This window comes from Tribolium castaneum, chromosome 4, assembly GCF_031307605.1.
Source record: "Tribolium castaneum strain GA2 chromosome 4, icTriCast1.1, whole genome shotgun sequence".
Classification (NCBI taxonomy): Eukaryota; Metazoa; Arthropoda; class Insecta; order Coleoptera; family Tenebrionidae; genus Tribolium; species Tribolium castaneum.
The window spans coordinates 5997978-6025898 of record NC_087397.1 but is presented as its reverse complement, the minus strand read 5'-3'; the positions used below and the strand labels follow the sequence as shown (position 1 = coordinate 6025898).

Genomic DNA, 27921 nt, shown 5'->3' with positions numbered 1-27921 from the left:
AATTTTTCACAAGAATAAAAAATTTAAAATTTTTTGCCTAAATTTAGGGTAGCCATTTGTCACAGTGGAAAATTTTATTCAACAAAAAAATTCATAACTCGAAAACTAAAAGTCGTAGAGCAATGCGGTTTGTTCCATTGAATTCAGCGGCTCATTTTCTGTATCACACCGCCATTTTTACAACACTACCTCACTCGAAAACTTAGTAAAAAAATTGTTTATTAATTTAAAAAATGGTGGATGCGCAGAATTATTTATTAAAAAATTTATAACTCAAAACCTAAAAGTCGTAGAGCACTGCGGTTTGTTCCATTGAATTCAGCGGCTCATTTTGCGTATAAAACCATCTTTTTACAAAATGTAAATTTTTAAAGTTTTTTGCTAAAAATTAAGATAGGCAATATCTATAATGGAAAATTTTATTCACCAAAAAAAATTCATAACTCAAAAACTAAAAGTCGTAGAGCAATGCGGTTTGTTCCATTGAATTCAGCGGCTCATTTTCTGTATCACACCGTCATTTTTACAACACTACCTCACTCGAAAACTTATTAAAAAAATTGTTTATTAACGTAAAAAATGGTGGATGCGCAGAATTATTTATTAAAAAATTTATAACTCAAAAACTAAAAGTCGTAGAGCACTGCGGTTTGTTCCATTGAATTCGGCGGCTCATTTTGCGTATAAAACCATCTTTTTACAAAATGTAAATTTTTAAAGTTTTTTGCTAAAAATTAAGATAGGCAATATCTATAATGGAAAATTTTATTCACCAAAAAAAATTCATAACTCAAAAACTAAAAGTCGTAGAGCAATGCGGTTTGTTCCATTAAATTCAGCGGCTCATTTTCTGTATCACATCGCCATTTTTACAACACTACTTCACTCGAAAACTTAGTAAAAAAATTGTTTATTAACTTTAAAAATGGTGGATGCGCAGAATTATTTATTAAAAAAAATTATAACTCAAAAACTAAAAGTTGTAGAGCACTGCGGTTTGTTCCATTGAATTCAGCGGCGTATAAAACCATCTTTTAACGAGATGTAAACTTTTAAAGTTTATTGCTAAAAATTAAGATAAGCAATATCTATAGTAGAAAATTTTATTCACCAAAAAAAATTCATAACTCAAAAACTAAAAGTCGTGGAGCAAAACGGTTTGTTCCACTGAATTCAGCGGCTGATTTTGTGTATTATGCTAGCTTTTTACGAGACAAAATTTTGAATTCTTTTGCTAAAATTTCCTGAGTAATGAAATAAAATTATATATTTAAATATTAAATAATTCATTAAAATGTTATGTAAACCGGTCTTTAATGTTTGATATGTGTGAAATAATTAAAGACAAGAGTTTTAATATGTAAAATCTTGATCAAAATTGTTAAAAGTAAAATACACAAAACCAAAATCCAACTTTTTAATAGGACGTGTAACTGGAAGGTTGAGTAATTTCGCAATTAGATAGAGAGTTATGAGGACCAATTACCAAAGTCGGTAATCGCATTATGGTAATAGGAAAATAGAGCCTCTGTAAGAATGTTGACGTAGCATTAGCTTCTTGTTTCTGTTTTAGATTCGGCGGAGTCGCCGTGCGTCAACACTTACTTAAGCAAAATGGGGTCTTCATCTGGTAGAGCATCAACTCGCACCCTGTTGGAAATTCTCATCCATTTGATGCTAGCTCTAAGCGCATTGTAGATAAGTATCTCTTATATGTAAGCAAATGTAGGCCTACTTAGTCGCAAAGCTTCAGACACAGACGTAGAGAATACGAAATGAAATTAGAATAATAATGTAAATTCGACAATCGCTTTCTAATTCGTCTTGTACATACGCATTTTGGAACTTTCGAATCAGAAAGCGATCGCAAGAAATCAAAACCCGGTCTGGATTAAACCTGAAGCTTGTGAATGGAGTCAGTGTGTACCCTGGAAAATCGACGTGATACAAAGCGCCTCATTCTGCCGATGTCACCGAATTGTGACACTCAATGAGACACGAGATAGAAAAATGCTTGTTCTTGGGCATGCTCGTGGCAATTGTACGCATTGTGTAACACTTGACTTTGTATAAACTCCAATCTGATTGCATTTATACACAGTCATCGACAATCATCTTAATAATATTAAGAAACCAATCTTATGTTAGGTGTAGGGTTTGCGCCACACTTGCGTCGTGCATGCTTCTGTGAAAATTTCTAGGGAACGTGATAACAGATCCTTATTTTCATCTTTTAGCCAAATTTGTATATAAGAGATAATTTTGTTAAACATTGTACATTTTATATATGACACGTTATAATCGTTTGGTTTCCGAGTAGCTTGTTTCCTGTTTGTGTCCACGCTTGTCAATTCAACAACCGAACAATAAATTCTAAAGCACGTACTGCTGGTTGCTCACACATCGGGCTTCAATTTCACTTTTCCGGATCGAATGATAGACAATTCGACGGCACAAATCACAAGTACAACTGGAGCAGTTCCGGGGTTCTGATACAATATAGTGGTAGCAGGCTTGCCACCCCAGTCGAGTCAACAAAAACACAAACTTTTGGCTTGGAAACTGACTTTGTGTGCTTGTTGGTTGGGCTCTAACTGTCGTTCTTATGCCTGTATTAGATTAGTGCCTATATTTACTACTTATACCTATAGTATAGCTATTTATACCGCGCAAAGGGCTGGAAACAGCTGAAATGAGCTGCTGCTGTGAATACATATCATGGACGGGGGGAGTGTGGACGTCGTCGCTTCTTTCCCCGACTTTCTTACACACAACTGATTCTTACAAATTTACAACAGTCTTATGATAGCTTAGTAAGTAGCGGAGGACGTCGTCGCCACTTTCGCCGTCGTTTCATTTCCGAGACGGTGTACTACCACTGAAGCTTTAAACCGAACGGAGTGTTTGAGCTTATAAATGTTAGATTTGTTGACTGTTGTTACGTGTTTTTCTTTGCCGAGCACCGTCTAGCAAGTAGTTGTCGGCCTGTGTTGCCATGGGGCCCCCATGGCCGTACCATAGATACATATCATAACCGTGCAAAGTGTAATTACTACAATCAATATACATATCTATCGAAACTGCACACATATCATGAATGTGACTTCAGCTGTCCTGTCCAATAATTAAGTAGTGTTTAAATGTAAAATGAATGATAAAATCGTATTTGATATACACATAATCTTAAAATGTATTTTTTAAAGATATACATTTAAAAGAAGACATATCATGAAAAGACAGTTGTACCATATTAGCGTATTTTAGCGGAGAAAATGTTAATCGTGTATAGGGAAGAGTCGGATTCAATCTTTTGTTGAATCGATATGCACCGTAACCAAAGAGTTACCGCTTCAATATGTTCGCCATTTTGATGTGATACGTGATAGATATCTACTCTTCATGATGGTGCTTTCATGCACTTTAGAGATAAAAGTGGAGCCATTCTGTAACACACACTGTTGTTGTCGGTAGTAGGAAAATGGCCGAGCACTGTCCTGATTGAGTTAGCTTCTCATTGGTTTTGATGTGTTTATTATACAATGGTCGCTCTAAACAGTCAATATTAATTAGTAACTAGTGTCTAGGGAAAGAAAACGTAGATTATATGCATACATGTAGCTTAACAAAACAAAAAAATGTAATGTTATATATTATATTATATACGTAGGCCTATCTGATATACACTGAATTTATTAATTTTGTATATTTCAGATTTATTTTGTTAACTTTGTATGTGTGGAAGACTAAACACTAAATAAGCCATTATTTTTAAAACTGTTTTACTTTAACCTTTACATATTGTTTATCTATCCTTATAAATAAATGATGTATATTCCCAATCTCTTCTTTCATTTTCACCAAATTACACAACCCGCCGAACGAGGCCACACATTTGCATGATCGAGATAACAGATAAACGCGCTCGAAATTTACAAAAGCGTAAAACATACACAAAATGTCAAAAATAATTGTTTAACACACGAGATTTTAAAATGCGATTAGATTGCAACAGTTTACGATCTCCTCTTGTAAGTCCCTGAAATCAATGACTCAATTTTGTTAACATGCCGCAAATTTAAATAAAATATTCCGCAAAAGCGTTCCAATTTTCCTCTCCCACTAAGAAAAAATTAAAGCAAAAAGGCTTCACCAAAATACGTATTCTCTACAATTTGCAGAAAGCGGAGGATGAAAAATCCACTTTTTTAAAATCAGATATTTTTAGTTTTAAAACTTCGTTGTCTTTTAAACGAGAGCTACGAAGACAAATTGACTAAACGCTTAAATTTAAAAATTAAGCATTAAAAAACTGTTACTAGAGAGAGAATACCGCTCTTAATGTGGGTGGCGGTTTCAATTGCCAGTAAGAACAAAAAAGTACAATAGATTCACAAAAAGAATTACAATTTATACAATAGCTTCCAATAATTATTCAAAAGACGAACAAACGTAGGCGAAGTGTGATCTTTTTCCCTAAAATTTGGCGCCTCGCTAAAAATCCCTCTGAAGCAGTGAATTACGACCCGATCGCTGGTTTGATTCCGATAACGAAACAAGTTTTCATTCTCTTCGCTTCAACTTTTGTACTTTAATTTTAAAAGTTGCTCAAAAATGGACCGGCGAGATAAAAATTCCCTAAAGTGGAAGTTTAACGTCGTTCTTACTGCTTTTGTAAGTAACTGTTGCAGTATTGCAAGTTAAAAGCACCTGATGCTGCTTGTCGAGAAGAAAGAACGGAAACTTTTCACGAGATTCGAACTGACCTAATAGATATCTATTCGGAACGTGTAACCACTTCAACTTACACTTAATTATTTTTATCTAGCTTTAAACAATACGAGAGACAAGTGCGCGCAATTTAGCTGTTGTTACTGATTGCTAACGCGATTTCAATAGACGTTTAATTGCAGTTTGGAGTAGCTGTTAAGCAGAGGCAGCAAATATGTCAATCACGTTTGTGATCTTAAGTTTTGATTGAAAAATAACAACAAAAATGACAAATGTAGGAAAATTAGGGCTAATGATATGGTAAGTACGCACACAACAAACAAGTGAGCATTATTTATGACAAAAAATATGTTACTTTGGGTGAAAATTTGCCCCGAGGAGCTAAAAAAGTTGTCTAGACATTTTGTGCGAAACTATTCAGGTAAGTACAATTCTGTTAGTTTATTGTTCCATTTCGGAGGCAGCGAGTGGTTAAACATTAATTAATCGCTTGTTGTATAGCTGCCATACGTTGTGGGCTGAGGAGCGTCCCACTTTTCGTTCCTTGGAATCACCCATTGTCTATGTTTTTTAATTGCCCGACTTGAGCGTGTTTACGCCCACAAATCGGAAATGCATTCATAATGAAACAGTGACCTGACCTTTCGACTCGCTTTAAATGAGTAAATCCGCAAATTTGCAAATTTCGATCGAATCAATAAATCACTTGAAAATAATTAATCTGAATGGGTAATAGACTGCGTGCGGGCAGTTTTATTAGAAAAGGGGGTGATCTACGAGCACTTTGCTAGATATATAGGTCGGTTAATTCGCTTTTTAATTAAATTGACAAAATTAAATCGTGACGACACGAGCGCCTTGAACCGCACACAAAGTGTAATAAATCGTCGATAATTACCGTAATTAGCGATCAGCTTCCGAATCTCCGACATTGGCACAGTTGATGGCAGAGGCCTTGACCGTTTAAATCGACAAAATCGAAAATGTGGATTCTCCGCTGCAAGTGGCTATTGTTATTTGTCCCAAGTTGGAATAAGATTACCTTGGACAAAGGTTAGCAGACCTTGATCGATTCAATTTTGCACAATCTTGACATTTTAAATGAAGGATTCACTGTTCTGCACCCTTTTGTCATCTGATAATTGGAGGTTTGTTCGAGAGATTTATCAATTTGTGGCCGCTTAAAACTCAAAATTGAGAGAATTGAAACTGCCCCAAGCCAGCGAATCGAGTGTAAGGAAAACCGCAAGAAATTCCAACCAACCTCAAGCCTGACTAAAATTTTTACTTAATTAATAAGCGCTGTCGGTTACCTAAACTGGTCGAAAATATTTACATTTCCAATAAAAAACAATTTATTTTGACATTTAACTACGGCTCACTTTTAATGCAATTAGAAGAATCCATTACCTTCTGTCAACAGACTTATTTACATTATTTCCTACGATTTGCTTGAAAAATATTTCCAAATAGTGTTGAGGCTAACACGTGGGTGCGCAAAATTAATTCTACCAACGTCCAGAATTCGCCAATCAAGGATACAAACTCACGGTGATAACTAAAGAACGCAATGGCTTCGAAAAATTAAACCACTTTCTATTATTACAGTTTGATTAACTGTTATTAGCCACAGTAAATGCCAGAATTTTAATTAAACTAATAACATGCGCAAAAAGACAATTGTTTGATAAAATTATAATTAATGAAAGGATTGAAGCGCAATATGGAAAAATAGAAATAAATTTGTTTGTTCGCAAAATCGTTAAATGTCCACGAGTCAGTAAAAATCGTATTAAATTAAAGAAACGTTCGTTTTGTGTTTTTCGAATAAATCTTGGGTCGTTTAAAACCTTTGCACACCCTCTGATATATCCTTTTAAACCTCTCCAAACGGTAGTTTTTCACTCGTCCCTCCTCCTCCGCCTCCGGCGAAATTCATCAGTGTCCGTTCCTGGCACAAATCCACTCGATCGACACTCGCTCTGTCTCCTCCTTTCAATCCGGAATGATTTTGTTTCCGGGGGTCCGTCGCTCCTGCGATGCGCAAATCAAAGAAAGCTCGATTGGTGATCAGGTGAACCACGGAATCGGCCAGGCCTCGTTGACCTCGACCGCTCCACAGGTCACCATTAAACTGTGACCATCGACTCCAAACAAATCAATACGTTAACCGCTAGATCATTAGATGACTCCCCGGACGTGAGCGGGATCTCCAATAATAAACCGGACAATACTCCAGAAATGACACGCCGGACTTCTTCCACTCCCAGCGCTTTGTCGGGAGACAATACAGCCTCGCTGCTTTCTTAACAATCGCGAGGAATTGATGTTTGCTCTGGACGTCCGCACAATTTAACCGGAGCGGAGCTTTCATCCGCTTTAGCACGTTGTGATGAATATTTCACTGATTTTGCAATTTCGGAACTATTAAAATTGTTTTCCAACATCGTAGCGACTGGCGTTTAAAGCGAGCAATAAAAATCAAATCCTTTAACATAACAGCAAATTCTACTTAAATCTACTATTTTCAAATGGACATTTATTTCAGACACAATCACCTCATACTTTATGGATTTTATGTGACAATGCGACTGCGAATTTGCATTTTAAAATAGTTTCTATTCAAATCCCAACAGTTGACAAGTTATTTCGCTATAATTCAATTTATGTATTTGAAAATCCAAATTGTGTTGCGGAATAATGATGAAGAGCTGAATAAGCACTCTTTTAAGCAATGCTTCACCACCGCCTAATTACCCAAAAACTCAAAGCCCAAACATTCATACTCCATGACCTAAACCCTTTCGGTTCGAACTACGACTATAACTTAGGAGACGAAATAAGATACAAAATCGTACAAAAAATAGTACGGCACTAATTACTTGGAAAAAATGCAGAAATGTTGAGCTTTGCATTTTCAACAGACTGAGAAAAACTGAAGTCTAAAATTTTTGTAAGAAACATGAGAAAAAAATTATTAAAATTTAAAATTTGCGCTTCGTCTTGTATTTTTCAAAATGCTACAAGTACTGTTAAAGATATAAGAAAAATCGTTAGGAAAAAGTTGTAGAAAATTGAGTTTCCTTTAAAAAAATCGGCGAGACCATATTTTTATCTTCAACGGTTTAGGCCCTAAAGACGTTTAAAGATGCCCAAGTGATGGATTTCCTTCATTTTTCCGGTGGTAAGTATTGGAAAGTGAATTTATACCTAAACCGTTGAAGATAGAAATATGGTGTTCGGATTTTTTTGTAGAAAATTTAATTCTGTACAACCTCGTTTCTTACACTTTTTTGTATCTTCAATCATATTTGCAGGGTTTTGAAAATATGCGACGGCTCGCAAGGAATTACCAATTTGCGTTCCACCTTATATTTTTGCGAACGCAGCGAATACGGTTGAAGATACAAAAAAATGTAAAAAACGTGGTTGTAGAGAATTAAATTTTCTACAAAAAAGTCCGCGACACCATATTTCTGTCTTCAGCGGTTTAGGTATAAATTCACTTTGCACCAGCAAAATGAAAAAAATCTGTCGCTTGAAAGTCTTTGAATGACTTTGGGGCCTTAATGGTTAAAGATAGGGACTTTTTTAAAGGAAATTTAATTCTCTACAGCTTCCATCTAAGATTTTTCTTGTATCTGTAACCGTATTTGCAGCGTTTTGAAAAATATGGAGCAGAGTGCAAATTGGTCAAAGTTTGAATTTTTTTTAAATATAGTTTAAAATAAGATTTTTGCATTATTTTAATCTCATATTATTGAGAATTTAGTGCTCTATCTGCATGTATTTTTGTATTCGCCTTGTACTAACCGTTATTTAATTACAACTCTTTTTATAAATCCATTGCTCTGAAAACTTGGACGATAATAGAACAAGTGCGTCTCTGGCGACTTTAAGGGAACTATCAAAGACAGGGACGTTTTATTTGTACGTCGTTCCATATCCTAACTTTTAGATATCCGTAGTTTGAACTTATTGTGCAAAGCACAAGCGTCACACTTGCGTTGGCGTTGTAATTGAATTAGTATTTTTCCTGAAAATATTGACAATCAGTTGCAAAATCATTTCGCCGTCATATTTGGGCAAGCACTTAAGCCTCCACGTGCAAAACAAAGAAAAATCAATTAATCTCCCCCGTGGGAGTTGTGTTTTTCACTAAAGAGCAAAGCCATGTAATAGAAAAAGTGAAACGGATCGAAATTAAAATATTTTTCCCCCGTTCGAAGGAAATTTCCGATAGCTTCCTCACCTTCGTGTACCATTTCCGGCGAAGCTGCGAATTTCTCCCGATCAGGTCTTAAATTATTAACACACTTGGCTTCCGACACTGTGATCAATTGGCGCAATCTTAGTACCAACAGTTGGGTTTAACCGGGAAATATGCACGGATCAAAGGCCGGCCAAATAAATATTTATCTCAAAGGCTCCAATTTTTTTAATTCCGTGGAACTACTCATTTACAAACGAGTTATTTCGCAACGTGTTGAGGATTCCGCTTTAATTAAATTAGAAGCTCCATTATGGGATTCTAAACAATACTCGCAACACAAAGTTTGGTCGGTTGCTCGAGTCCAATGCCCGAAAAAATGAAGTCACGCGCCACTTTAGCACAAAATATTAGCTCCCAGCGTCCTTGCTCTAAGTTATGCTTATACTTATCGGTATATAAGTTCAGAACAAGTTTGATATCTTGAGTGAACTCACACGAGGCAGACAGATTGGCGACAGCATACTCTGCAATTTATCGAACGACATACAGTTACTCTGAAAGAGTTTTATCAGGATTCTGTGACGGTGTTTTCAGTTTATTTATGTGATTTTCAGGACAACCTTCTGCACTCTCGGTGAGTAAAACAACATTTTCGGAAATAATTCATTCAACTTTTTCGTTAGAATAAACAAAATGCGTAAGTGTTAACAAGCGTCTCGACACGGAATCCAAAGCAAATAAATAATTCGCACGTTTTGTTCGAATTAGAATTCATGGCTACCGGCAGTCAATAGAAAAACAAGCTCAAAGTTTGAAAGTGAAAAGTTGTACGCCACTTAAATCAATGTAAAACTTCCCCGATTGTAGATTTAAATATGTAAGTAATGTGATTAAAATTAATTAAGAAAAAATATTTGCACTGGAGTTCCAATTTGAATTTTTAATTAACGTCGCCTGAAAGAAAGCTGCGGGAAATACTCGCGCGGTGTGGTCATTGGGTGTGATAAATTGAGTGCTAAACACAATATTTGTGTAACAATAGGCTTAATTTATGATTAAGTAACCAGCTTTAATTGTTATTCAATGGAATTAATTAAGTGAAGTCGGAGCAGATTATTCGCAATTAAACTAGATCATTTTAAATTAGGAACAAACTAATTTAAATTATGTGCAACTGGATGCAAATTATGCCAACTTTTTGCGCATAATAACTATAACTAACACAACAATAAACTGTCCAAAATTAGAAAAGGGAAATGGAAAAAACTGCTGGGAAAATCTCTTAAAATTTTCCACATGCACTCGCAACCGTAAACCATTTAATTACGAAAGTCCTATATTTCACAAGTCAAGAATTAATTTAAATATTTGAACTTATATGCGGATAAAGTTGCAAAGGTCACAAAGCTGCCGGTGTTTTTTTGGTTGTAATTGTATATCTATTTGAGTGCAGTTAGCTCTTCTGTTACATATTTTTGTAATTCTGATTCGGTTTATATGCTTGCGAAAATAAAACTATTAAAAATGTCTTATATTTTCAAAAATTTATTGGTTCTACACAAAAATTTGCTTTTCAGTGCATTAGTGTTTTACCTAATAATTATGCTTTTCGTGTTTTAAAAAGTACAGTCAAGTTAAAATTGCGGTAACAATCCTGTAATAGTTAATAGTTAAGGTAGATTTTGACTTAAAATAATAAATAATTAAACACATTTCATTCCCGTTATTTTACTAAGTGAATCACCACAGTTCAACAGTAGTTTTCTTAGAAGATTTTGATTTTGTCTCTTTTTTTGTTGGTAAGATTTTAAGCACGATAGCAACGTGATTTAAATTAAAATGTTCCAGCAAAAAAAATTGTATAGCACTTAAAACGCTTAAAGTTCTTGGATGTCCAGGTAAGCAACTCGCATACGCTCGTTGCATAAGAACAGCCCTCGAACTTTAAGCTTGTGTTTTCGCACTCGTATTATTAATAACTATATCCTCCTTTTGGCATTACGAGCAGTTTTAATGTGTTTTACTGCAAATTTACTGCAGTTAGTCAGTTGATCGCTTAATTAGGGGTGCTATAGTAATACTGAAATAAAAAATAATTTTGGTAGAAAAGTGTGCAACTTTGGGCAACATTTTTTAGTGTGACAATCGCGATGTTCTAATTTTCGTGTCATAAATCACTCGTAGGTCATCGCGTTTTCATCGGAATTTAGTATTTAAATCGTTTGGTGAGTTTATTTCTTTCGGAATAAATTTTTGATGTGAAACGTGTATCCATCTCTGTACCCGAATCGTTCGATGTTTATGTGCGATACACACCCTGTAAATAATTTATGTGATTCCGTTTGGTTGTTTAGTTTGCAATATTCGTCCGCAGTCGACGGGGCGTCTGTGCATCTCAGCAGGCTGGCAGTTTCCTGAAATGAGCTGCTCTCTCCGACGATGCTATCGTTACTGGATTCAATTTTCACAACGTAACATGGTTAAGAGAGAGATTCGTGTCTGGAATATTGACTTTAGGACTCATAAAGTCTGGATTTCAAATAGTTCCATGCTTCTCGATATAATTCCAGGTTTTCATTACTCCATTCAATTCATAAGGTTTATTTTTGCCTATGGAACACGTACAACCAACTCCATTTGGTTTAATATCGCACACATGTCTCATTAATGCATTATGCAGCGGTGTGTGGCCACCTCAGATGGAGACACGTCAAAACGAGATGAATTTTTAACAGGGGCACGATACGATGCTCAGAAATTCATAAATCGGCCCAAAAATTAAAAAATTATTTCCAAACAAGTTTAAATAATTAAAATAATAAAGTTTGCTGTACAGTGTGCGTCCTTTTGTTTCAAAATTCCCACTGAGAACAAAAAACGCAGAAATCATTAATTTGCGAGGATAAAAGGTGGAATACTACGTAAAATTAAATGCGTTCCAAAGTTTCACTTTAGTTCGCAGTTAAATTAATTCCGAAAACAATTTTGCATGTGTTTGTTTGGTAGTTTGTAAATTATACCACATTGTGTATCGCAATTGCAGTAGTTGAATAATTGACTAATTTGCAGTTTTTCCAGAACGGGCCGAAAATGCGCAAACTGTGCCTCTTCCTGGTCGTTACCAATTCGTTATCGGCGGTATTGTCCTGCGGCGGAAGGACGATTCTCCGTAAGTATTTTTGCGATAAGTCCATCAGCAGCGGCGTGTTAAATTAGCCAACAATTTAATAGACTATTAAGTTAAATACCAGACTGTCATGATGAAAATTAATGATGCGTCGAGGTTTCTTGAAATGTCTTTTATTCGCATGATTGATAGGTTCATTATGACCGAATTAAGATGTCAGTAAATCAACAAATTATCGCGCCATTTACCGATTTGTCGACGAAGACCCGGCACCTATGCCACTATTGACCTGAGCAGGAACAACCGAGGCATTTGCATATCAAAGCAACGCACCACAGTTGAATAAGAGACACATAGCTGCCGGAGATATTTCTGTCGGCGGAGATTCTTACACAAATAAGACGCAAACACTCACAATAAATCAAACGAAAAACGCGAGGAAATACAATGACTTTTGGTATTTTCGAGCTGGATTTAAATGACATCACTTTATTACCACTCGAGAGAAAATGAGTGTTCGGCGAATCCTGCTTAGAACCGGATTTGCAAAAAAGATAATTAAAACAGAATTTTTCACGTAGCTCCTGTCAGTGAAATATTAATTGTTTTGTAAATAATAAATTGTGCTTTGTCTAGGTATGTACGTTCGATTAACCGTGATATGGGTGTGATAAAAATAGATTAGTGGCAGATAAGGAACAATGAATGAAATTCTGGACGATAATTACATTGTTTTAAAATTCCCTTTGAAAAACCTAAATCAGTACAAATAAGGGCGCTAATTGTTTTAGTGTTTTTAGTATTGATTTCACCAAAACAAAATATTAAATAAATGTTTGGTTTAATTAAAAACCTAACACACGTTCAGCGGTTCGATTTTATTTAAAATGGAAAATACAACTTTCCGATTGGAATTTCTACAGAAACAGTTAAAGCCAATTTTACAGAAAACTCAATAGTTGCTGGTTTTAGAAAAAATAAATGCTATTGGGCCTTTTCATATGGGGGTGTTTCTTGCATGTTGCCTCTAGAATTAAAAAATTACACAACACAATCACTTTGATAAAAATAACCCACCCGGGACCGTAATTGCACACGAATAGTTTTTTATACGGGTACTTATCCCCTTTTCGATTTTTGTGAAAATATGTGTATCCGCAACCAATGTACTGACTTTTGTCCCAAATGACCTGAAATTTTCAATAAAAAAACGAACTCAAACTGGAAACTCTACTTGGGAATAGTGTCCAGTGCCCTTGGCTAGATTTGGGTAATCGAATTTTGGATATTCATCAAACCACATCATGACGAAGCGTTCCAAGAAGGTATCATTGTCTGGAGCTGTACTGTTCAACATTGCTAAATTCTGGCCAACATAAAACCGCTCTACAATCACTAACTATAGAAAACAATAGTTTGGCAAAACACTGTACCGTCTTTCACACGGACGTGTTTCATGACGCATGTTTCACTGATTTTTTGCGCTTCGGAAGCCAAAGCATCGTCCCATCCCTTGAAACAAACGTGGTGGGTGATTCAAAAAGTTCAACTTACCATGACGTAAAGGTTTTTGCCTTTTGGTTGGTTTGGCACTTGGCCTTGCACAATCCACGATCGAATCTCGTTGTGTATGTTAACAACCAACTGCTTTTCTTCATCGGTTAAACCCTTTACTGATTTTTTCATTGTGGGAAATTTTATTAAAATGTGAGCACTTACCCATAATTTCGCCGCACTCATCAGCGCTACCACCAGTTGCGAAAAAAACAACAAAGCCAATTAAAGCAAAAGGAAGCATTTTGGTCTATGTTAAATGAGAAAAAAATTATTTCTGCTTACTCCCATTAAAATAAGTCGTTTTATACTCATATAAAACAAAAGCCAATTATGAAAATCGTTAACGAAATTCGATTTGTTATGATTCATTTATTTAAAAGTTTACGATTCAGAACATAATAAAAATTTATGGGATTACGGGGTAAATGTAACGATGACGAAGGACAAACGAAATCAAAGTCCACTGGAAAGTGCAAGAAAATTTTGTATTTCCCCTGATAGGGAAATTTTAAAAATAAGACAAAAATAATTTGTGTACATTTAATTGCAAATAAATGTTTGTACCTATCTAATAAATAAACGAAAATATATTTTTACGACGTTGATAAACAATTATAAAAAATATCAAAATACAATCTTATATGAATCATTTATTTAGGAGTTTACAAAACATAATAAAGATTAGAGAGAACAGAGATTACCATTATACGTATAATTGAATTGATATGAATATTGTGCAGAGAAGTAATACCTTCTATCCAATAGCTATAGGCTTTAGTTACCTATAAAAAAAGAGTCCGTAACTTCTAACAATGTGAAGAATTATATTAGTTTAGTTGTAATGAATAAGTGATAATTATTTTCAATACAAACATTAGCAAAAAGTACATGATGAATGTTCGATCTTTAATAATCGTTTGCAATTCAAAAGATAATATAATTTTTATTGTACAGATTATAGGATAAAAAAGTACAATGAAAAGTGAATGAACTCTAAGACAATTCATAAAAATATGCCTATTTCTTGCTAAAAATTGCGAATGGAATATTTATTTAATAATAATTTTAATATTATGAAAGAATAAATGGGAATAAATAAATAAATGGAAATTTTTTGAAGCGTAAGTAGTTTTAGAAAAAAACACAAAAATGCTTAGATATTTATTTTATTTGGTAAAGTTTATAATTATACAACACATCAAAATAGTCCAATTTATTTATGCCAATTCGTAGGGGGCTACTCCTAAAATATTCCCTCTAAAATCGAAAAATGAGTAAATGTTATTAGGTTTGTTAAAATAATTTACCCAGGTCCGTAATTGCACACAAACATTTTGGAATACGCGTCATTTGGACTTTTTCGATAATATGTGTATCCGCAGCCAATGTACTGAGTTGTATCCCAAATTACCTAAAATTGTAAATTAAGAAAACAAGAACAAAAAGGAAACAAAAAGCTGACTTGTGTAAAATGTGCAGCATTACTGAAATTGTCCGGGTAAATGAATTTTGGATATTCGTTATACCACGACATAATGGAGGCCTCCAATCGAGTATCATTTACTGGGCCTTCACCACCCCAACCTGCAAGATTCTGGCCGACGTAAAATCGATCTATAATAAGGCACACAATTAAAAAACGAAATTTAAAAAGTCAAAAACCTATACCGTCTTGCACAGGGACATGTTGGAAGACGCAGGTATCACTAATTTTTTGGGCCTCAGTACCCAAATAATCATCCCACACCTTGAAATAATTAATAAAAAGTAATTCAAAAGAGTCTCCAACTTACAAGAACATTGAGGTTTTTGCCTTTTGGTTGCCCTGGTACTTTCCCGTCCATAATCCAAGACCGAATCTCATTGTGTTTGTTAACAATGAACTGTTTTTCTTCATCGGTTAATCCCTTCACTGAAATGCTCCCAATGTTGAAAAATTTTAAAACTGGATGTGGACACTTACCAAAAATTTCGCCACAGTCATCAGCTCTAGCGATGGTTAGGGAAAAAATTGCAAAGACAATTAAAGCAAAATTTGCCATTTTGATCTGTTTTAAACAACAAAAAATTGTTTCTGCTTTCTCTCAACTAAAACAGCTCCTTTTATACCAAAAAAGATACACATCTAGGGATTTGGGGTAAGCCAAACATAAACAATAACATATGTTATCAAAATTTTATGGATTTATTTAAGAGAGTGCAATTCAAAAAAATTATAAATTATGATTAGATTGATTACATAGGATAAAGATGTTGAAATCATTGACCCCAAGCCCATTCACAAAAGCGAAACAACGTCTCATATGATGTATTAAGTATTTTGAATACTTTTTCGGGAACAATTATTGTTTAATTATCATTAGCACAATAAAAATAATAAAACTGCTCAAGTATTTATTTCTACAAAAACCAATAATTGTAAAATAGAATATTTATTGTTTTATCATTAATAATAATTTTATTAATACACAATGCCAACAAATAATAAACAAAATTTTACAAACTACTAGTTTCAACCTGACTTTCAGAATTTTATGTATCAGGAAGTTAATCTACCTTTCCAGTGAAGGGCTCAAATTATTTTCAAATAAACACATTAATAAAACACATTATGTTTTTTGGTGTATCTTTTTATTTTGATCTTAATTTTTCAGAAAATACTTACAGGAAATAAATCAATATCCTATAAAAATAAAAAACGACATCTAAACCAGAAAATGCAATATTGGCAACGTCAAAAATTTAATTCGATGTGTGTCCTCCATGATTATTAATAAATAATGACTGCCCATAAAATAAAATAGTATATTTTTTGTAATGTACTTATACCATTCACTGGTCGCTAAGTCACTGATTAGTTCCCCCTCAATATTTAAAAGAAAAAAATATCCCATAAATGTTCATTGGGTTTTAAATCATAAGGTAACTATGGAGGATTCGGAAAAATTTAAATTTAATTTAGATTTTTTATTCAACAAAAGAAAAATAATTTCTAAAGTAAATAACATTTTTCCGCAAACAAAATGTTAACAGTAGGTAGAGTTGATAAGCATGACACAAAAGTATCTAATAGTTCATTAAAAGAATTACACGTTGTTACTTATACCAAGAAATACTTTTATTCCATAAGGATTATAATTCTCGATAATAATATTGCGTATTGGAAGCGAAATAAAAAAATTGAAATGTTAGTCTATTATTCCGAAAATATTTCAGGAACAATTTTTAGATGGACAATTTGGTATTTTCCATACTATACTTGTTGTAGGTATCTTTGATATATTGGTTTACAATAAACAGTATCGTTGTTTGATTACGTATGTCAAGAAAGGATTTTTTTATGGTTTTAGGAACAAAACACAAACATATTTAAATATTATTTATTTTATTTGGTAGACATTGAAAGTATTGTACATAAAATAAAGCACAACAAAACAGAGTCCAGTCGATTTATGCTTTTTCGTAGGGGGCTACTCCTACAATGTTCCCTCTGAAAACAAAAAATAATAAAAATAATAAGCTTGTTTAAAATAATTTACCCAGGGCCGTAATTGCACACAAACAGTTTGTCATACCAGTCAGTTGGACTTTTCTTATAATATTCTTGTTAAATACTGCGAATGGAACATTTGTTTAATAATAATTTTAATCCCGAGAAAGAATAAATGGGAATAAATAAATAAATGGAAATTTTTTGAGGCGTAAGTAGTTTTAGAAAAAAACACAAAAATGCTTTGATATTTATTTTATTTGGTAAAGTTTGTAATTGTACAACACAACAAAATAGTCCAATTTATTTATGCCAATTCGTAGGGGGCTACTCCTCCTATATTCCCTCTAAAATCGAAAAATGAGTAATTATTATCAAGTTTGTTAAAATAATTTACCCAGGGCCGTAATTGCACACAAACAGTTTGGAATACGCGTCATTTGGGCTTTTTCGATAATATGTGTATCCGCAACCAATGTACTGAGTTGTATCCCAAATTACCTAAAATTATAAATTAAGAAAACAAGAATAAAAAGGAAACAAAAAATTGACTTGTGTATAATGTGCAGCATTACTGAAATTGTCCGGGTAAATGAATTTTGGATATTCGTTATACCACGACATAATGGAGGCCTCCAATCGAGTATCATTTACTGGGCCTTCACCACCCCAACCTGCAAGATTCTGGCCGACGTAAAATCGATCTATAATAAGGCACACAATTAAAAAACGAAATTTAAAAAGTCAAAAACCTATACCGTCTTGCACAGGGACATGTTGGAAGACGCAGGTATCACTAATTTTTTGGGCCTCAGTACCCAAATAATCATCCCATACCTTGAAATAATTAATAAAAAGTAATTCAAAAGAGTCTCCAACTTACAAGAACATTGAGGTTTTTGCCTTTTGGTTGCCCTGGTACTTTCCCGTCCATAACCCAAGACCGAATCTCATTGTGTTTGTTAACAATGAACTGTTTTTCTTCATCGGTTAATCCCTTCACTGAAATGCTCCCAATGTTGAAAAATTTTAAAACTGGATGTGGACACTTACCAAAAATTTCGCCACAGTCATCAGCTCTAGCGATGGTTAGGGAAAAAATTGCAAAGACAATTAAAGCAAAATTTGCCATTTTGATCTGTTTTAAACAACAAAAAATTGTTTCTGCTTTCTCTCAACTAAAACAGGTCCTTTTATACCAAAATAGATACACATCTAGGGATTTGGGGTAAGCCAAACATAAACAATAACATATGTTATCAAAATTTTATGGATTTATTTAAGAGAGTGCAATTCAAAAAAATTATAAATTATGATTAGATTGATTACATAGGATAAAGATGTTGAAATCATTGACCCTAAGCCCATTCACAAAAGCGAAACAACGTCTCATATGGTGTATTAAGTATTTTGAATACTTTTTCGGGAACAATTATTGTTTAATTATCATTAGCACAATAAAAATAATAAAACTGCTCAAGTATTTATTTCTACAAAAACCAATAATTGTAAAATAGAATATTTATTGTTTTATCATTAATAATAATTTTATTAATACACAATGCCAACAAATAATAAACAAAATTTTACAAACTACTAGTTTCAACCTGACTTTCAGAATTTTATGTATCAGGAAGTTAATCTACCTTTCCAGTGAAGGGCTCAAATTATTTTCAAATAAACACATTAATAAAACACATTATGTTTTTTGGTGTATCTTTTTATTTTGATCTTAATTTTTCAGAAAATACTTACAGGAAATAAATCAATATCCTATAAAAATAAAAAACGACATCTAAACCAGAAAATGCAATATTGGCAACGTCAAAAATTTAATTCGATGTGTGTCCTCCATGATTATTAATAAATAATGACTGCCCATAAAATAAAATAGTATATTTTTTGTAATGTACTTATACCATTCACTGGTCGCTAAGTCACTGATTAGTTCCCCCTCAATATTTAAAAGAAAAAAATATCCCATAAATGTTCATTGGGTTTTAAATCATAAGGTAACTATGGAGGATTCGGAAAAATTTAAATTTAATTTAGATTTTTTATTCAACAAAAGAAAAATAATTTCTAAAGTAAATAACATTTTTCCGCAAACAAAATGTTAACAGTAGGTAGAGTTGATAAGCATGACACAAAAGTATCTAATAGTTCATTAAAAGAATTACACGTTGTTACTTATACCAAGAAATACTTTTATTCCATAAGGATTATAATTCTCGATAATAATATTGCGTATTGGAAGCGAAATAAAAAAATTGAAATGTTAGTCTATTATTCCGAAAATATTTCAGGAACAATTTTTAGATGGACAATTTGGTATTTTCCATACTATACTTGTTGTAGGTATCTTTGATATATTGGTTTACAATAAACAGTATCGTTGTTTGATTACGTATGTCAAGAAAGGATTTTTTTATGGTTTTAGGAACAAAACACAAACATATTTAAATATTATTTATTTTATTTGGTAGACATTGAAAGTATTGTACATAAAATAAAGCACAACAAAACAGAGTCCAGTCGATTTATGCTTTTTCGTAGGGGGCTACTCCTACAATGTTCCCTCTGAAAACAAAAAATAATAAAAATAATAAGCTTGTTTAAAATAATTTACCCAGGGCCGTAATTGCACACAAACAGTTTGTCATACCAGTCAGTTGGACTTTTCTTATAATATTCTTGTTAAATACTGCGAATGGAACATTTGTTTAATAATAATTTTAATCCCGAGAAAGAATAAATGGGAATAAATAAATAAATGGAAATTTTTTGAGGCGTAAGTAGTTTTAGAAAAAAACACAAAAATGCTTTGATATTTATTTTATTTGGTAAAGTTTGTAATTGTACAACACAACAAAATAGTCCAATTTATTTATGCCAATTCGTAGGGGGCTACTCCTCCTATATTCCCTCTAAAATCGAAAAATGAGTAATTATTATCAAGTTTGTTAAAATAATTTACCCAGGGCCGTAATTGCACACAAACAGTTTGGAATACGCGTCATTTGGGCTTTTTCGATAATATGTGTATCCGCAACCAATGTACTGAGTTGTATCCCAAATTACCTAAAATTATAAATTAAGAAAACAAGAATAAAAAGGAAACAAAAAATTGACTTGTGTATAATGTGCAGCATTACTGAAATTGTCCGGGTAAATGAATTTTGGATATTCGTTATACCACGACATAATGGAGGCCTCCAATCGAGTATCATTTACTGGGCCTTCACCACCCCAACCTGCAAGATTCTGGCCGACGTAAAATCGATCTATAATAAGGCACACAATTAAAAAACGAAATTTAAAAAGTCAAAAACCTATACCGTCTTGCACAGGGACATGTTGGAAGACGCAGGTATCACTAATTTTTTGGGCCTCAGTACCCAAATAATCATCCCATACCTTGAAATAATTAATAAAAAGTAATTCAAAAGAGTCTCCAACTTACAAGAACATTGAGGTTTTTGCCTTTTGGTTGCCCTGGTACTTTCCCGTCCATAACCCAAGACCGAATCTCATTGTGTTTGTTAACAATGAACTGTTTTTCTTCATCGGTTAATCCCTTCACTGAAATGCTCCCAATGTTGAAAAATTTTAAAACTGGATGTGGACACTTACCAAAAATTTCGCCACAGTCATCAGCTCTAGCGATGGTTAGGGAAAAAATTGCAAAGACAATTAAAGCAAAATTTGCCATTTTGATCTGTTTTAAACAACAAAAAATTGTTTCTGCTTTCTCTCAACTAAAACAGGTCCTTTTATACCAAAATAGATACACATCTAGGGATTTGGGGTAAGCCAAACATAAACAATAACATATGTTATCAAAATTTTATGGATTTATTTAAGAGAGTGCAATTCAAAAAAATTATAAATTATGATTAGATTGATTACATAGGATAAAGATGTTGAAATCATTGACCCTAAGCCCATTCACAAAAGCGAAACAACGTCTCATATGGTGTATTAAGTATTTTGAATACTTTTTCGGGAACAATTATTGTTTAATTATCATTAGCACAATAAAAATAATAAAACTGCTCAAGTATTTATTTCTACAAAAACCAATAATTGTAAAATAGAATATTTATTGTTTTATCATTAATAATAATTTTATTAATACACAATGCCAACAAATAATAAACAAAATTTTACAAACTACTAGTTTCAACCTGAATTTCAGAATTTTATGTATCAGGAAGTTAATCTACCTTTCCAGTGAAGGGCTCAAATTTTTTTCAAATAAACACATTAGTAAAACACATTATGTTTTTTGGTGTATCTTTTTATTTTGATCTTAATTTTTCAGCAAATACTTACAGGAAATAAATCAATATCCTATAAAAATAAAAAACGACATCTAAACCAGAAAATGCGATATTGGCAACGTCAAAAATTTAATTCGATGTGTGTCCTCCATGATTATTAATAAATAATGACTGCCCATAAAATAAAATAGTATATTTTTTGTAATGTACTTATACCATTCACTGGTCGCTAAGTCACTGATTAGTTCCCCCTCAATATTTAAAAGAAAAAAATATCCCATAAATGTTCATTGGGTTTTAAATCATAAGGTAACTATGGAGGATTCGGAAAAATTTAAATTTAATTTAGATTTTTTATTCAACGAAAGAAAAATAATTTCTAAAGTAAATAACATTTTTCCGCAAACAAAATGTTAACACTAGGTAGAGTTGATAAGCATGACACAAAAGTATCTAATAGTTCATTAAAAGAATTACACGTTGTTACTTATACCAAGAAATACTTTTATTCCATAAGGATTATAATTCTCGATAATAATATTGCGTATTGGAAGCGAAATAAAAAAATTGAAATGTTAGTCTATTATTCCGAAAATATTTCAGGAACAATTTTTAGATGGACAATTTGGTATTTTCCATACTATACTTGTTGTAGGTATCTTTGATATATTGGTTTACAATAAATAGTATCGTTGTTTGATTACGTATGTCAAGAAAGGATTTTTTTATAGTTTTAGGAACAAAACACAAACATATTTAAATATTATTTATTTTATTTGGTAGACATTGAAAGTATTGTACATAAAATAAAGCACAACAAAACAGACTCCAGTCGATTTATGCTTTTTCGTAGGGGGCTACTCCTACAATGTTCCCTCTGAAAACAAAAAATAATAAAAATAATAAGCTTGTTTAAAATAATTTACCCAGGGCCGTAATTGCACACAAACAGTTTTTCATACCAGTCAGTTGGACTTTTTTTATAATATGTGTACCCGCAACCAATGTACTCGGTTTTATCCCAAATTACCTAAAATTTTAAATTAGAAAAACAAACAAAAAGAGAACAAAAAAACTGACTTGTGTATAATGCTCAGCTCCATTTATATTGTTCGGATAAATGAATTTTGGATATTCGTTGTACCACATCATAACGAAGGGCTCCAACCAGGAATCATTCAATGGGCCAGTACCACTCCAAGCTGCCAAATTTTGACCGACGTAAAACCGATCTAAAAATAAGGCACACTATAGAAAAAAATAAAAAGTCAAAGATTTATACCATCTTTCACAGGTACATGTTTCATGACGCAGTTTTCACTGATTTTTTGGGCCTCAGAAGCTAAATAATCATCCCACCCCTTGAAAAAATAAATAAAAAATTAATTCAAAAAACTCTCTAACTTACAATAACATTGAGGTTTTTGCCTTTTGGTTGCCCTGGTACTTTCCCGTCCATAACCCAAGACCGAATCTCATTGTGTTTGTTAACAATGAACTGTTTTTCTTCATTGGTTAATCCCTTCACTGAAATGCTCCCAATGTTGAAAAATTTTAAAACTGGATGTGGACACTTACCAAAAATTTCGCCACAGTCATCAGCTCTAGCGATGGATAGGGAAAAAATTGCAAAGACAATTAAAGCAAAATTTGCCATTTTGATCTGTTTTAAACAACAAAAAATTGTTTCTGCTTTCTCTCAACCAAAACAGGTCTTTTTATACCAAAAAAGATACACATCTAGGGATTTGGGGTAAGCCAAACATAAACAATAACATGTATTATCAAAATTTTATAGATTTATTTGAGAGAGTGCAATTCAAAAAAATTATAAATCATGATTAGATTGATTACTTAGGATAAAGATGTTGAAATCATTGTCCCCAAGCCCATTCACAAAAGCGAAACAACGTCTCATATGATGTATTAAGTATTGTGAACACTTTTTCGGGAACAATTATTGTTTAATTATCATTTAACACAATAAAAATAATAAAACTGCTCAAGTATTTATTTCTACAAAAACCAATAATTGTAAAATAGAATATTTATTGTTTTATCATTAATAATAATTTTATTAATCCAAAATGCCAACAAATAATAAACAAGATTTTACAAACAATTAGTTTCAACCTGAATTTCGGAATTTTATGTATCAGGAAGTTAATCTACCGTTCCAGTAAAGGGCCTAACATTATTTTCAAATAAACAAAGTGGCCTAAATCTAAGTTACAATACACTTGTTTTTTTAATAAATCACATTATGTTTTTTGGTGTATCTTTTTATTTTGCTCTTTTTTGATAAACTCAATTTTGCTTTTCTTCTGAAACACTCGTATCAAAGCAGTCTAGGGAACTAGATACTTCCACATAAAGCTAAAAGAATCTGCTGAAAGCATAATTTTTCAGCAAATACTTACAGGAAATAAATCAATATCCTATAAAAATAAAAAAATACTAAAAAACGCCATATTAACAACAACAAAAATTTAATTCGATGTGTGTCCTCCATGATTATTAATCAATAAGAACTGCCCATAAAATCAAATAGTTTGTTTTTTGTAATTTACCTATACCATTCACTGGTCTATAAGGCACTGATTAGTTCTCCCCTTAATATTGAAAAGAAAAAATTATCCCATAAATGTTAATTGGGTTTTAAATCATCAGGTAACTGTGTGGGACTCCGCAAAACTTAAATTTAATTTAGATTTTTTATTCAAAAAAAGAAAAAAGAGAACATATAAAATAAAAAATAATAACATTTTTCCGCAAACAAAATGTTAACAGTAGGTGGAGTTGATAAGCATGACATGCAAAATTATCTAATAGTGCATTAAAAGAATTGCACGTTGTTACTTATACCAAGAAATACTTTTATTCCCTAAGGATTATAACTCTCGATAATTATATTGCGTATTGGAAGTGAAATTAAAAAATTGAAATATTAGTCTGATATTATTCCGAAAATATTTTTAGATGGACAACTTGGTATTTTCCATACTATATTTGTTGTAGGTATCTTTGATATATTGATTTACAATAAATAGAATCGTTGTTTGATTACGTATGTCAAGAAATGATTTTTTTATAGTTTTAGGAACAAAACACGAACATATTTAAATATTATTTATTTTATTTGGTAAACATTGAAAGTATTGTACATAAAATAAAGCACAACAAAACAGAGTCCAGTCGATTTATGCTTTTTCGTAGGGGGCTACTCCTAAAATATTCCCTCTAAAATCGAAAAATGAGTAAATGTTATCAGGTTTGTTAAAATAATTTACCCAGGGCCGTAATTGCACACAAACAGTTTTTCATACCAGTCAGTTGGACTTTTCTTATAATATGTGTATCCGCAACCAATGTACTCGGTTTTATCCCAAATTACCTAAAATTTTAAATTAGAAAAACAAACAGAAAGAAAACAAAAAGCTGACTTGTGTATAATGGCCAGCACCATTTATATAGTTCGGATAAATGAATTTTGGATATTCGTTGTACCACATCATAACGAAGGGCTCCAACCAGGAATCATTCAATGGGCCAGTACCACTCCAAGCTGCCAAATTTTGACCGACGTAAAACCGATCTAAAAATAAGACACACAATAGAAAAAAAAACAAAAAGTCAAAGACTTATACTGTCTTTCACAGGTGCATGTTTCATGACGCAGTTATCACTTATTTTTTGGGCCTCAGAAGCCAAATAATCATCCCACCCCTTGAAATAATAAATAAAAAATTATTTCAAAAATCTCTCCAACTTACAATAACATTGAGGTTTTTGCCTTTTGGCTGCCCTGGTACTTTTCCGCCTACAATCCAAGAACGAATCTCATTGTGCTTATTAACAATGAACTGTTTTTCTTCATCCGTTAGGCCCTTCACTGAAAATTTTTCGCTGGTAAAAAAATTAAGTTCGGATTAAACACTTACCAAAAATTTGGCCACAATTATCGGCTCTAGCGATAGTTAGGGCAAAAAGTGCAAAGACAATTAGAGCAAAATTAGACATTTTGATGTCAGTAAATGACAAAAATTGTTTCTGCTTTCTCTCAATTAAAACACGTCCTTATATACAAAAAAGTTAAATAGGGATTATTGTAAACCAAACAAAAACAATTATAAACAATACGTTATCAAAATTCGAGGGATTTATTTGAGAGTTTGCAATTCAAATAATAATGAATGATTAGAGGGATTACAGGATAAAGGTGCAGAAGTCGTTGGACCCTAAGCCGATTCATAAAAATTGTCTCATGTATAAAGCATGTTTTGGGGAAAAACGTTGCTTAATTGTTTTTAATAACAAAATAATAAATCAGTCGTAAAACCGATTTATGAATTTATTTTTACAAAACAATTATTGTGAAACAAAACATTTATTAATCCACTTATCCCAAACATCAAGAAACAATAAATGTGATTGTATTTTTGTCTTCCAGACGCTGGAATCACCCAGTATGACAAAACCATAATCCTGGACGCCCACAACCGCGCCCGCCAGCTGGTGGCTCTGGGGCAGGTGGCCAACCAGCCCCCGGCCCAAAACATGGCAAAAATGGTATAAACCACCCATTTGAACGGCAATTTTTGCATTTTTCGTAGATTTGGAGCGAAGAACTGGCCGCCAAAGCCCAAGAATGGGCCATGCAGTGTTCCTCGTACGTGCACGACCCCAACCGGCACCGGGGCCGGCACTACGTGGGCCAGAACATCGCCACAAAGTGGTCAACTCGAGCCCCCGAAAACTATTACGAGTCGCAGGCCGACTGGACCGGGGAGGCAATTTCGAAATGGTTCGACGAGAATCGGTTTTATAATTTTAATGGATTCAGAGGTGGGAAGACGGCTCATTATACACAGGTGAAATGTCCAATAAAATTAGCATAATACATTAATGTCTCCATTAAATCGAGGAATTTAAATAAGTGTGATGTTTTTGGTGGAAGCTCGCATCTCTGGCGAGGCAAACATTTCACCGTGAGTGCTTATTCTCCAATAATGCCATCTCTCATCCGCTTGGGACTTTCATTGTTGGGGGAAATATCGAATTCCTTTTCGGACTGTCTCAGTTTTATTGCTAAAATATTATTGAAACAAAAGATGTTCCATCTTTTATAAAAGCAGAAATACAATTTTAAATCAACGTTCAATCTTTCTTTATCTCCGGCTTAGAAATTACACGGACCTTCTTATTTTCAGATGGTTTGGGCGGAAACTGCGGCTGTGGGCTGCGGTTTTGTGTATTATTTGGACGGCAAAAGGTACACGAAAAAGTACGTCTGTAATTACGGCCCTAGGTGAGTTATGTCCATAATAAATTATCAAACGATTCATTTGTGTCTAACAGCGGAAATGTGCAAGGTGAGGTGCCGTACGAGAAAGGCTATCCGAGTTGTAGCAGCCACGGATTAATTGAATCCAGGAGCTATCCCGGACTTTGTGGTAATTACTAATTTTTTTGTTAAGTACACGGGAAAAAATTTTTTTGTAGAAAAATTCGGCATCGACGATGGTAGTCACCACTACGACAATAATTTCGTCTACGAGTATTACACATATGTGGGCTAATAGCTACGACAATTTAGTGAAATTAATTTACTTTGTCAATTTTATGTTTCAAGTACAAATAAATTATTGTTTCAAATGGAATATCAATTTTATGTTTTTCCAACCCTCTACATTACACTGAATTGCTCAAAATTGTCGCTCCCATTATTTATTCAGTTAATTCGACTGAAAGCTTTTCCGGGGTAAGCCCGCCATCTGCAGGCAAGCTTACCCAACCACTGAAAGTTGCGCGCTTTCAGCGAGCAGACAGCTGCAGACTTTACCTAATTTTTCCATTTGGTTCAAAAAAAATTACTTATTTAGTTTGTGAAAAATTATATTTACATAATAGCAACAAAATCAATTTATGCCTCTTCGTCCGGAAGAGTATAAAAGATGTTACCTTTAAATAACAAAACTATTGTATTTAAATTAAAAAAAATATTTTTTTTAAATTAATTTTAATTAATTTTTATATTAAAAAAAAGAATGCGTGTAAAACTAGTGTTCTATTGAAATAAATAATTCACAGAATTTAGATAAAAACAGTCGAAGGATTACGACGTGAAATGCGCAATGAATGAAATCTTCAAAATTAAAACAAACAGCATAGAAAACCTTGTTTGTTGTTACACAATCGTCATAGTCCCAGCTACCCATCGGATCAGTTATCGCTTCCTTGTAGTTATTCCCATACAATTAGTGTAACATTTGAATAATAGCAATTAAGCGGATATTTTTATTTTTTTAATTGATACCTAATAACAGTATTCACGCCACAGTGCCATAAAAATAAAAAACAAGCTGAAGCAGACAATAAATTATGAAAAGTGAATGTATTATGAAGATATCTTTGAAATAAAACTTTGTAATAAAAAATTGTTTTGATGTGCCTATAATTAAGCGTGCAAATAGCAATAAACAGCTGTTTTAATGACCAGTCATATTTAAATTATTTAGTATTG

General features: G+C 33.0%; 8 protein-coding genes and 1 long non-coding RNA gene across 14 annotated transcripts in view; 2 read left to right on the top strand and 7 right to left on the bottom strand.

The window, feature by feature from the left end:
- Ace (Acetylcholine esterase) overlaps nt 1-3839 on the top strand; it is a 38581-nt gene extending 34742 nt beyond the window's left edge. The window contains exon 7 of the mRNA XM_008202822.3: nt 1574-3839. Within this exon, the coding sequence (XP_008201044.1) occupies nt 1574-1698 (125 nt within the window). The 3' untranslated portion in view covers nt 1699-3839. The remainder of the gene's footprint in view (nt 1-1573) is intronic.
- On the bottom strand, nt 3835-6145 carry LOC107399251 (uncharacterized). Its single transcript, XR_001575905.2, has 3 exons — nt 5771-6145; nt 5627-5725; nt 3835-4036 (listed from the first exon to the last, which is right to left on the bottom strand). It is a non-coding gene; the product is annotated as an uncharacterized LOC107399251 (long non-coding RNA).
- LOC659630 (venom allergen 5) lies at nt 4870-27058 on the top strand. 4 transcript variants are annotated; one of them, XM_008202824.3, is made up of 7 exons: nt 4870-5028; nt 12020-12110; nt 25849-25967; nt 26012-26269; nt 26609-26706; nt 26757-26851; nt 26901-27058. In XM_008202824.3, the coding sequence occupies exons 1-7, from the start codon at nt 5026-5028 to the stop codon at nt 26975-26977; spliced, it is 741 nt and encodes a 246-aa protein (XP_008201046.1). In that variant the 5' UTR covers nt 4870-5025; the 3' UTR covers nt 26978-27058. The 4 variants fall into 4 exon arrangements, with proteins under 4 accessions (XP_008201046.1, XP_015840735.1, XP_008201047.1 ...); XM_015985249.2 differs by lacking the exon at nt 4870-5028 and adding an exon at nt 9395-9575 and having other exon boundaries at nt 12011-12110; XM_008202825.3 differs by lacking the exon at nt 4870-5028 and adding an exon at nt 9397-9575.
- Nucleotides 12928-13931, bottom strand: LOC659442 (venom allergen 5). The gene is made up of 6 exons (XM_965746.4): nt 13788-13931; nt 13623-13741; nt 13502-13580; nt 13303-13454; nt 13146-13258; nt 12928-13095 (listed from the first exon to the last, which is right to left on the bottom strand). The coding sequence occupies exons 1-6, from the start codon at nt 13864-13866 to the stop codon at nt 13053-13055; spliced, it is 585 nt and encodes a 194-aa protein (XP_970839.1). The 5' UTR covers nt 13867-13931; the 3' UTR covers nt 12928-13052.
- Nucleotides 14776-15749, bottom strand: LOC658840 (venom allergen 3). Its single transcript, XM_970813.5, has 6 exons — nt 15589-15749; nt 15419-15537; nt 15294-15372; nt 15088-15239; nt 14933-15036; nt 14776-14882 (listed from the first exon to the last, which is right to left on the bottom strand). The coding sequence occupies exons 1-6, from the start codon at nt 15665-15667 to the stop codon at nt 14843-14845; spliced, it is 573 nt and encodes a 190-aa protein (XP_975906.1). The 5' UTR covers nt 15668-15749; the 3' UTR covers nt 14776-14842.
- Nucleotides 16992-18328, bottom strand: LOC658983 (venom allergen 3-like). 2 transcript variants are annotated; one of them, XM_015984043.2, is made up of 6 exons: nt 18169-18328; nt 17999-18117; nt 17874-17952; nt 17668-17819; nt 17513-17616; nt 16992-17115 (listed from the first exon to the last, which is right to left on the bottom strand). In XM_015984043.2, exons 1-6 carry the CDS (start codon nt 18245-18247, stop codon nt 17076-17078), a joined length of 573 nt encoding a protein of 190 aa, XP_015839529.1. In that variant the 5' UTR covers nt 18248-18328; the 3' UTR covers nt 16992-17075. The 2 variants fall into 2 exon arrangements, with proteins under 2 accessions (XP_015839529.1, NP_001161310.1); NM_001167838.1 differs by lacking the exon at nt 16992-17115 and adding an exon at nt 17356-17462 and having other exon boundaries at nt 18169-18270.
- Nucleotides 19572-20908, bottom strand: LOC100141726 (venom allergen 3-like). 2 transcript variants are annotated; one of them, XM_015983823.2, is made up of 6 exons: nt 20749-20908; nt 20579-20697; nt 20454-20532; nt 20248-20399; nt 20093-20196; nt 19572-19695 (listed from the first exon to the last, which is right to left on the bottom strand). In XM_015983823.2, the coding sequence occupies exons 1-6, from the start codon at nt 20825-20827 to the stop codon at nt 19656-19658; spliced, it is 573 nt and encodes a 190-aa protein (XP_015839309.1). In that variant the 5' UTR covers nt 20828-20908; the 3' UTR covers nt 19572-19655. The 2 variants fall into 2 exon arrangements, with proteins under 2 accessions (XP_015839309.1, NP_001161227.1); NM_001167755.1 differs by lacking the exon at nt 19572-19695 and adding an exon at nt 19936-20042 and having other exon boundaries at nt 20749-20844.
- On the bottom strand, nt 22152-23137 carry LOC659503 (venom allergen 3). Its single transcript, XM_965805.5, has 6 exons — nt 22977-23137; nt 22807-22925; nt 22681-22759; nt 22479-22630; nt 22325-22428; nt 22152-22275 (listed from the first exon to the last, which is right to left on the bottom strand). The coding sequence occupies exons 1-6, from the start codon at nt 23053-23055 to the stop codon at nt 22236-22238; spliced, it is 573 nt and encodes a 190-aa protein (XP_970898.1). The 5' UTR covers nt 23056-23137; the 3' UTR covers nt 22152-22235.
- On the bottom strand, nt 24515-25498 carry LOC659566 (venom allergen 3). Its single transcript, XM_965859.5, has 6 exons — nt 25340-25498; nt 25172-25290; nt 25046-25124; nt 24842-24993; nt 24689-24792; nt 24515-24638 (listed from the first exon to the last, which is right to left on the bottom strand). Exons 1-6 carry the CDS (start codon nt 25416-25418, stop codon nt 24599-24601), a joined length of 573 nt encoding a protein of 190 aa, XP_970952.1. The 5' UTR covers nt 25419-25498; the 3' UTR covers nt 24515-24598.
- Nucleotides 27059-27921: the final 863 nt, after the last annotated feature.